The sequence below is a fragment of the Musa acuminata genome, chromosome BXJ2-9, assembly GCF_036884655.1.
Source record: "Musa acuminata AAA Group cultivar baxijiao chromosome BXJ2-9, Cavendish_Baxijiao_AAA, whole genome shotgun sequence".
Classification (NCBI taxonomy): Eukaryota; Viridiplantae; Streptophyta; class Magnoliopsida; order Zingiberales; family Musaceae; genus Musa; species Musa acuminata.
In genome coordinates, this window is record NC_088346.1 from 5031623 (window position 1) to 5042500 (window position 10878).

Sequence of the window (10878 nt, forward strand, 5' to 3'; positions counted from 1 at the left end):
TCTCTCTCTCTCTCTCTCTCTATAATATATATATATATATATATATATATATATATATATATATATATATATATATATATATATGAAGGATAAATGATGAAAGTAAGATTTTAGTTTAAAACTTTATAATATATTGTCAAAGTTTTTACTAACTAATATCTTCAATAAATAATGATAAGATTAAAACCCGATCCCTAAGTTTTAAATTTTTTTCATATTTTATATAATATATGAAATATTATTATTTTTCTATAGATCGATCCATAAATTAGCCTAATTATTATATAGTTACACTATGTTATGGTATTTTTTTGATAATATTAAAAAATGGCATAACGTAGTATAAAAATATAGTGACATAATGTGTTTCTACAAGTTTTGTAAAAGCACCATAAATATGATGTTTTTTCACTGTATTATAATGTTTTTACTAACACAAAAAGAAAATTATAACAAACACTACACGATAGTATTTTTCTATTACACTATGGTATTTTCTTGGTATTATTGAAAATAGTATAAGGTAGTACAAGAATATTATATTTAGACATATTCATTCGATGGATCAGTTTATAAAAAAATAAAAAATAGATAGGTGATTGAGAATATTCTTATAATAATTTTACTTTTAATCAGTGGATCTCGGTAAACGCTTTCAATTCTTACTTTTGATCATTTTCTTGAACTCTCCTCACATGTTAATATTTCGTAAAATAATTTTTTTACTAACTTTAGCTCTAATATAAGTCACCTGATTCCTTCGATTATTATCATTATCGGACAATGCTCTTTTGTTAGGAAGTCTATCAAAAAAAAAAAAAATTATTGAATATAATTTTGATATGATGATATATTGAGAGTTAGTAAGTCTTTCATATATTATTTCATTTGATATGATGATATATTGAGAGTTAGTAAGTCTTTTCTTATCAAATGTAATGACATATCAAAAAGATCTTAAACAATCAATTTTTGATAAATAAATATTTTATATCATCACCAAACCAATATTTTAGTATGAAATTATTAGACGACGGATCCAAGTCTTCTCTGATCAACTTGTAATATGTTAGAGATGGACTAGTAAATAAAAATCAAAACATGATTACAGATTCTCTCCACCATTCTAATGTACAAAAGTGATAGCATTATCTATTTCAAATCCAACGTCTACCATAATATTCTTATCTTGTTGTGCATATGGCAGCATGTGAATCATGTCAACTCAATAAAACTGCTTCCAACTACATGATGACACGTGCTTACATCATGAAAGCGTGCGTAAATCTGCCGTGGTCAACTCTCACTTAATTGCGATGAGCATTGTATGTGTACAGACACTTAGCATCCGACATGGTCAACTCTCACGATATATATATACAGCAACAGCAGAGACCAAGTCAACTCGCGTTGCCAACCCATGCACAGCACGTAAACGCCATGCACGGTCTCCAAAGCCGGGAAGAAAAAGAAATGATACATCTGACCAGTAAATTTATGCACCTCACAAACTCCCACCAATTGACAAAAACATAAAAGTATACTGAACACTTTTAAAGATTTGAATAAGAACTTCGAGGAATTCGGTGGCATTTTCCCAAGTTACGACTCACGATCCGCAAGATAGATCAGAGAAAACAACGTGAGGGAGGTACTGATGCTGACGAGTAAACCTTTGCACTCGCATCCAGCTGGGCTCGGAAAAAGAATAATACCTATGGCGGATAAGAAGAGTCTACAAGAAAGTTAGCAACTCGTCAATAGAAGGAAGGATTATTTGGATTGGAACGATAGGGTTCATTGGAAACGGTGCATCTGATCTTTAGGTCAATTACTGTGGTTGTTGGTATATTTTCTTATTGTATGCGTGACTCACGTGAAGAACCATTAGGTCTTAATGATCATGATTTCCGAGTGAAAAATATATTCATTTATAAGAATCTAGAGTTCGAAACCTCATCCGATAAATTTTAAGAATGTATCTAATAAATTTAACGGATGAGAGGATCCATTAGGTCTTAATGATCATAATTTCGGAGTGAAAAATTTATTCACTCCGATAAATTTTAAGAATGTCATTTCTAGACAGAAATGCTACGGTAGCCAAAAGAAAAAAAAGAAAAAGCTTTAATCCTTCAAAGCAGCGTAAAACGATTAAAAGAGTTCTCTCACTGATTCCTGGGCATTGCTAGTATAATTTAGATATCCAGTCATGCTGGTTGTGCCAACACATCATTCGTTTGCTTGGGAGATAAAGATATCAGGGCAAGCCATGAAATGACAATCCTTGTGTTGCTTGCTAAATTCATACATATGAAGCACTTCATGTATAACCACATACCGGACGAAGAAAAACACAATGTTAAGAAGCCTAAGAACAGAATAACAGTTTAGTGCGTTTTATGTTACAGCTTTATTTATTACATGTCGACAAAAGTTGGTGTCGTCGATTGACCTTGAGTTGCATCGTTCTGAATTGGCGCATTAAGGAGAAGCCTAGAAGAGGAAATAATTCCGTGACAAGGGAACAGAGGTTGCTGAATCACATTTGAGAACTTCACCATCAGCTGTCACTTTGTAAGACTCTGGGTCCACATTTATCTCAGGCAATGCGTCATTGAGCTTCATGTCAAGTTTTGTGAGGCCACGCACGTTACCAACAGCCTTCGTCAGCTTCTTCAGCCCATACTGGTTCGCAATGCCTGCATCTTTCGCAACCTGGAATTGATAGCAAAGTTGAGATCAGATACTGTCGAGATCAGATACTGGCACCCGAAAGCCTTGCTTCCCTGTTTGAGGGTACTCCAAGCATCAGGAAAGATGCATTGAGGTATCCACCACCAGCTTTTCTAAGCAACCTAAAAATTTTGTTCACCGCCAAAATAAGATGGGTTTGACTTTTTTCAATGATCTTTCTCTTTTTGACTTTTTTCAGGTTCATTCAACTTAGAGATGACTTCAAGACTGCTAAAATCTCATCCATGCTCAACAGCTTGAAGAAGACGGACTCATAGTTTCAATAGAACAAAAGCAGTAGCACAAGGAGTCACTCAGTTTGTAGAATCGGAGCAAATGGAAGCTGCCACATTTGGAAGTTCTGGCTGTCGGGAATGTCTACTACTATCAGGTGGTCGTTGATTCTCACCAGTGTTCATGGATTAGAAAACTATTTCCTTCCAGTATTTTTTTGTAATTAATTTTGTCCACTTCGTGTTAGTTTTGCATTATTGTTTGACTGGATAGAGAGAATCGCACAAAACAACGAATAGATGTCATTTCTTTTAACTGATGTTTGCACTATTGTTTGAGTGGATAACGTGCAATAGTTGTCATTTCTTTTAACTGATGTCACAAAACAACAGGACCTAAAGAGTATATGCAAAAAGAAGATGGTGGAGATTGATGTTTTGACTGGTGTTTTCTTGTAACTGATGTCATAAAACAACAGGACATCAGTTATTACTGATGTTTTGTTGTTATTCCCACTTCCAGTGACACTGCCTACCACTCCTTAAAGCTATCTCTCTCCGTTTAGATAGATGTTAGATAACTTATATTGATGGTGACTTCGTTCAAGAAGCCATCTAATTCTCCAAATGATTTGGAAAGCAACTTAACCTTATGTCTCAGGTGTGGTGCGTTATTTTTATTTTAGTCTTTCTACATTTGTTAATGTAAATTTTAATTTTTTCTATGTCGTAACTAATGATCATTAGATAAAATTTACGTTGATGGATGACTGAGATGTTAGATAAAAAAGATGGTGAGTTCATGACATGATGCTTGCGCTAATCTTGAAATTGTTATTGCCACAAAGATCACTATCAAGTTTAGATGACAAGATAGACTTGTTAGGATGATCGAGTTGTTAGCTTAGGGAGAATGCTAACCCTAACCCTTATTCGATCCCTGTGTGCTTTGCTTTCTTGTTGTAGCCTCCTCAAGTGTCTCTCTAGAATGTTATCATAAATATATGATATATATGATGAGATTGACCGAGATTTGCATGCAACATAGATTAGAGAAAACAAAAAAAGAGAAGAAAAAAAATCCATATAATAGGCTTAATTGGATTGGATCTTGGATTGAGGATGCTCTAGAGATTAAGATGAGCAAAGACAGATCCGATCGATGTGTGTTCTTTTAAGTAATATACCAGACAGTCTTCTTTTAGGTGATGATGATGGGTTGCTCACATGATCAAGACACAATCGTGTGCATGCTCCCACAAGGACAAACAATTTGTACCGACAACTCCAAATACACTTTGTGCGCGCGCGTTTCGATCATTTTAAGGTTAATGTTGTCCGAGGCATGTGTTTATTTAGGACAAAAGGAGGAGCTCAGTATAATGTTTCACAAACATTTCTCTTCTTTTTTTTTTTCTTGTTCTTTATATCATTTAAATTATATAATGGGATTTTTACATATCGAGTCTTCTGAAGTTTTTTTGAATTGCGTATTTTTCTATATTCCTTTGAATTTTAATTCCTTCCGTTAGCACTCGCCCATTTTGATCCGGTTATTTGGGTCAAATAAGAAATCATCGGGCGGTTCAAGCGTTCCCGATCATGCACGAGCTAGCTGGATCGGTTGGTTCATGGACACAAAGAATGCACTGTCACCTCCACCCACGTGCGAAGAGTCTGAAAGAAAATTTGAAGAATTGAGATTGTGACCCTCCACATGGCGGTACTTTGGGGGAATGAATAAAAAGCGTTCATAAACTGATCGTCCAACCCTGAATCGGCTCAATGGTGATTCAGTTTTTCGACAACGGTTCCAAATGTCCAATGGTTATATATAAGGTTAATTTCCTTCTTAGTCCATGGGATTTTGTTATAAATCTCTTAAATTTTTATGATTTACTTACATCTAAAATAATCTTATATTTTAAAAAATTATAGTATATAAGTTTTTCTCGTCAAGATTGAGTTAAAATACGTTCGAATATACTTATATGACATGTTGACTCATAATAAATTATTAATATAATAATAATAATTTAGGATTAAGATTTATTTTAACTCTTGTGATTTTGGTCATGAAACTCTTAAGCCATAATGAGTTACTCATGTCTAAAATAACTCATACATTATAAAAAATATAGCATATAAACCCCTTATGTAAAATCTGAGTTAACAGACGTTAAAAACTGCTTACGTGATATATTGATTCATAATAAATTATTAATATAATTATATATTTTTTTAAAATTTTAAAAAACTAAGATTTTCGTTAATAACAAGAATAGTGGAAAAGATCACCAACAGCACCACGTAAGCAACACCGAGCCGCCGCTGTTTTGTATAAGGGTATCTTTTTCTGCTTGTGAAGCAGAAAACGAAGTCATCTACTCTTCTCTGTGATCAGGTTTTGTGGGGGTTGAGGAAGCCAATGGGCCGGCTTTCGACTCCAGCGGCTGGCTGAAGACCGGCGATCTCTGCTACTTCGACGGCGATGGGATCCTGTTCGTGCTGGACAGGTTGAAGGAGCTGATCAAGTACAAAGCCTACCAGGTTCGCGCAGCACCTCTCTCTTCGTGGAAGAACGAGTGTTCAACAGTGATAACGTGGGTGAGCTGCAGGTTCCACCGGCGGAGTTGGACCACCAGCTACAGTCGCTACCAGGAGTCGCTGATGCTGCTGTGGTTCCGTACGTCCCTACCAGCGTCAGTCTTATCTCGGCTTCTCGCCAGCACTTACCATTCTCTCTCTCTCTCTCTCTCTCTCTCTCTCTCTGCTAACGACAGTTATCCTGATGCGGAAGCAGGTCAAATACCCGTGGCGTTCATAGTGAGGCAACCAGGCCACGACCTAACAGAAGCACAAGTCATGGGTTTCGTTGCAGAGAAGGTTATCTCCCTCATCCATCTCCTTCAGAGCTCAGAACCAACCAAGATCAAAGCTGACGCGTCTCATGTGTGTTACAGGTAGCAACATACAAGAAGAAGATTCGCAGAGTTGGGTTCGCGAACTCGATTCCCAAAACAGCGTCCGCGAAGATCCTGAGGTCCCAACCGCGCAACCATGTCGAGACTGTTAAGTGGCAGACTACGTACGACACAGTCCCATGCATCTTATGCCATCTCTATGGAATATGACTAGAAGTTGTTGTTATGGTTGATCGGAGCTTTCTGTGAAGTCGACATCATTCATTGCTACCTCCAAATATAAACAAAGACCATTGCAATCACGCACTAAAAATCAAGATGGATTCACACCAGAAAGAAAGATTTCCATAGCATCAAACCACAAATCACAAAGGATCAAGTCTCATTACACACAAACTTGTACTAATCAATGCTTGTGGAAATAATCAATCGACCCCTCTTTATTCTCATCATCTCCTTTGGGCATCATCATCATGGCCAAAGGAGGGAGCATCTCAAGCAGGAGCTTAGGAGTGAAGGAACCGAGTGTACCAGTGGGCAGATGACTTGAGGTGGCGATTGAGATTGTTGTCATAGTCAATGTAGTTGAGCCCGAAACGTTCGGTGTACCCATTCTCCCATTCAAAGTTGTCTGTCAGAGCCCATGCAAAGTACCCTTTTACACATACTCCCTGTCTGCAATGATGAAAGCAGAATACGATAGAAGATCGATCAGAATTTTCTTTTGACTATATAGCTCTGACGATTTAAATTAAATTCAATCTTTTTTTTTTATATAGCAGATCACAAGAATAAGGAACAGTAAATAGAAAAAGGATGAGAGAAGAAAGCAAGAAGAGTGTGAAGATGGTATATAAATTTTTACTGTGGTAGAATAAAGTACTATATATATATATATATATATATACACATCAAAACAAGTGTATTGAAAGAATAGTGGATTTTGAATCCATGGATTCTATTTTTGTTAGGTTGTTTATATTGGAAAGAAGATGACAAGAATCATAACAACAATATGATGATTAACTTATTAAAAAAAATTAAATATTAAATTTCAAAAATAGCCTTCTAATTTTGATAACTTGTTATTGATTTTTTTTTTGGCTTTGCTAAGTCTCTTCCTAACAAATCAATCTTTTAAGTTCATATTACTCTAAACATATCTAAATACATAGTTTTTTTATATATCTCAGAAACGATAAAGAATCCATGTATTCACGCTCAAATAGTTAAGACCTACGATTTTATACATCTACAAGTGGTAACATATGAATAATGTGGTTGATTAATAGCATAGTAGATTTTTCAATATTGTCGATGCAATAAATTTATTTAAAATCACAGAATCAATTATATAATGATCTATCAAAGTAATTGGCATTGAGATTAATAGCATACCGAATGGCTTGTCGAACCTCAGCTAGATGACAAGAAAGATAATCTATTCTGAATTGATCCTCCAATGCTTCGTCCAAAGGCTGTTTTGGGATATCCACCTCACATGTTCCTACAAATAATAACTTAAATTAATATACCAAAGAATTGTTATGTTAAGCAACTTCTTATACTACTTGAATAAAATGGTGTATAATTGTTTTTTATTTAAAATATATCACCAAAAAAATAATTTATATGTATATTTCATGCATCATTCTTTACGCTTAAATACAAAGCTTTCGAGTCCATATTTAAGACATCAATTTCACAATCCAATTCTATAAGCTAACTCTAAACATCATAAAATAGTGATGAGATTTCTACTAACCGTTCTCAGTAATGTAAATATTTGGATTTTGATATCTATTCTTCATATGTAGTAAAAGTTCTTTCATACCACGAGGATAAACATATATCCAAGAGCCTTGCTGCAACAAAGAAACATAAATATATTGACTATTTAGGCATAGGAATTAACGTAGAACAAGCAAGCAAAATGCATGGATAACACAAATAAATAATATACTAATTGCATTGATAAAATTTAGGTAAGTAATATTATGAATCTATGAGCTCATATAGTTGCATTAAGAATACTAAAATAATTATCAATTTGCATAGACTCAATTGAACAAGTGATGGATGTATGAGTGTGGAAAAATTATATTATATTCGATATTATTCCTTCCTTAATCTAGAAAAAATATATTTTATTATAGTATATTTTAAGAGTTATAGGAGCGTAAATTGTCGGATCAAACCAAAAAACCTGAAATGAACCTAATGGCTTGGTCACATAAATGATGATTGGTTTTATTATCATAAAATATATCAATATAGTATAGAGATAAAATGTATATATGTGTTCCAAAAAATACAGTGCATTTTATCTTCATGAGTGAAATAAATTTCGTGGCTATTATAATTATAATCAGGAAATCTGTAGCAACTAAATATAAAATAAATTAGCTCTAATTCTTATTTCTTATGGAAATCAAATATGTTTGATTTCATGTAATCAATTTCTTTATACACCGGTTATTTAAATTATACAATACTCATTAATAACTAATGCCATAAGAACAAAAATATAAAAGTATATCTATCATTCGGTAATTGTTCATTTAAACCAAAAACAAAACGAATGAGCCACTTCATATGGCACTAAAATGTATAATGCATACCACTTATCATCAAATAAAAAGGAAACAAAATGTTTGTCTGAATCTTTTATTTTAAGTTAGTTATTTTCCGATATTACATGTAAATACTGTATCACATTAATACAATATATGAGATAATAATTAATTAATTATATATATGCACGTATATACTTTCGTGAGGGTTAATCTAAGGAATAATACAAACAAAGAGTTACACAGATCTAAATATACACATAAGTCTCGTGTATATGATCTACAAAATTTTGGTGATATAGAATATCAAAAAAATAAATGGAATCAATAAAAATATGAGCTTACGAGTTCTCCGATTGGGACATTATCTTTAGAATCTGCAGAAAGAAAATAAAAACATATTAGATAAAGTAATAAAAATTATGTGATGTAGTCTACAACAGAAAAAAGAAAAGAAGCCTATTAAATTATTTGAGGAATATTATTTGAATAAAAACATAAATAAATTTATCTTCAAAGGTATAATTTCATCTGGTGGCTATGTCAAATAAATTAATAATATAAATAGAAAGAAATTTTGATGAGACTTAAGGATATCAACATACCAAGTTGCTCAGCATATGAATCAGTAATACTGAGGATAGGTGTGTAGTTTGGAGACATCGGTGTTGCCTTTGCATATCTTGAAGTGTAATAGTTAATCCCGATGAAATCATACGAGCCTTTGATCATCTCTGCCTCATCGTCCGTGAAAAATGGGAGCCTATCTTGAACTAATGCCCTCATAATAAAAGGATAGTCTCCATAAACTAAAGGATCCATATACCTAAATATGATGAAAAAATATATTAGCTAATCATCCACTTCAATTCACACAAATATGAAAAGCATACATGTATATACATCCTCTTAATACAGGAAGACATTATGTACTAACCAACCAAGCATGAAGTCAATAGCTCTATTGGCTGCTTCAATATCTTGATGAGATGCGGAGTATGGTACGTACCACATGCTCACAAGCGTTATTCCTACTTCACCTTTTTGAGTTTCCTGAAAGAAAATTTGTATTAATCTAAATTACTCTAAAGAAAATAATTTATGTTAATGCAAAAAATATATAATTATCAAAATTAATTCGAATATCATCAGTCGGTCGTAAGCAGTCTAAATTTTTAAGACAAAAGGCATAGTTTTTTTAGTATAATGAAGAATTATCAAATTTTTGGTCAAAAGGTAAGCAAATAGAAAAAAAAAATATATATATATATATATACTAACTTCACAATTACCTTAAATTCTTTCTTGTACAAAGTAGCAGCAGCTGCATGAGCTAAGATGAGGTTGTGAGTAACAATGTAAGGTTCTTTCAAGGAATCACCCACTACTGGGCATCCTAAGACTGGAGTACATCTCGCTGGTGCATGTTTGCCAAGGGAGTACCCCATGCTACTAAAAGACCATGGCTCATTTAATGTGATCCAATGCTTCACTCTGTCACCAAAATTTTGAAAGCATACACTTGCAAAGTTTTTGAAGTCATTCCTGTGGAAAAATAAAATAAGATGATATCAGATTACATAACATGTCTAACATAATTATTCTTATAGAAGCATGATACTTGTACAACACTAGGCTTTGTCCATGATTGCAATACTTTGGATGGAATCCCAGTAAGAAAATTTTGCACTAAAAATAGTTTTTTTTAGCATTTTAAATTACTAATTAATTTTTAAAGATAATGATAAAAAAGCAACTGACAAAGGGATTCATAACATGTGTAATGGCTCAAAAGTTTTGGAACACAGTTTGTAATTTTCTGTTGGTTGAAATTTTAGAACACAGTGAAGTTTGACAGTATCTTCTTTCACAAATTTCATCTTAGGCAATGATTTTATACTCTTTGAATAGCTACACAGTATGTGAGGATTATCATGTGAACATCAATCAAGATATTGGTGAAGTAATTAATACCTAAACTACAAAAAATTGCTAACATATAAATTAACTTCCACAGTAATTATTAATACTTCATTATTATTGTCAATGAGTTGAATAATGAGTTGACTCAGATGCTTACACTATCTTACTACTCAAGAAACCTCCATATGCATCTTCCAATGCTTGTGGCACATCCCAATGGAAGAGAGTCACATAGGGTTTGATACCTAGACATTTAGAAAATAAAGATAAATCCATTTTACATATAATTTCAATAAGATAAATAGAGAGAATTAGATAGAATGATTATCGGACAATTTTTTCTCACCATTTTTGAGGAGTTCATTGATGAGATTATTGTAGTACTTGATTCCTTCTTGGTTTATGCCACCTTCTATTGTGCCCTCTGCATGCAAGAACATCGTTATATGCTTAGTCATTGCATAGACATACAAAACAGTGTGGTAAACT

At 33.3% G+C, this 10878-nt stretch overlaps 2 protein-coding genes across 2 annotated transcripts in view; one reads left to right on the forward strand and one right to left on the reverse strand.

The window, feature by feature from the left end:
- Positions 1-4754: 4754 nt before the first annotated feature.
- On the forward strand, positions 4755-6103 carry LOC135623996 (4-coumarate--CoA ligase-like 5). Its single transcript, XM_065127464.1, has 4 exons — positions 4755-4779; positions 5374-5519; positions 5588-5671; positions 5933-6103. Exons 1-4 carry the CDS (start codon positions 4755-4757, stop codon positions 6101-6103), a joined length of 426 nt encoding a protein of 141 aa, XP_064983536.1.
- A 109-nt stretch (positions 6104-6212) lies between these two features.
- The window catches only part of LOC135622730 (furostanol glycoside 26-O-beta-glucosidase-like), a 5808-nt gene continuing 1142 nt past the window's right edge, over positions 6213-10878 (reverse strand). Inside the window, exons 5-13 of the mRNA XM_065124828.1 lie at positions 10736-10813; positions 10547-10634; positions 9759-10011; positions 9404-9519; positions 9072-9292; positions 8812-8843; positions 7659-7758; positions 7292-7400; positions 6213-6568 (exon numbers count right to left, since the gene is read on the reverse strand). Coding sequence (XP_064980900.1) covers positions 6400-6568; positions 7292-7400; positions 7659-7758; positions 8812-8843; positions 9072-9292; positions 9404-9519; positions 9759-10011; positions 10547-10634; positions 10736-10813 — 1166 coding nt within the window. The 3' untranslated portion in view covers positions 6213-6399. The remainder of the gene's footprint in view (positions 6569-7291; positions 7401-7658; positions 7759-8811; positions 8844-9071; positions 9293-9403; positions 9520-9758; positions 10012-10546; positions 10635-10735; positions 10814-10878) is intronic.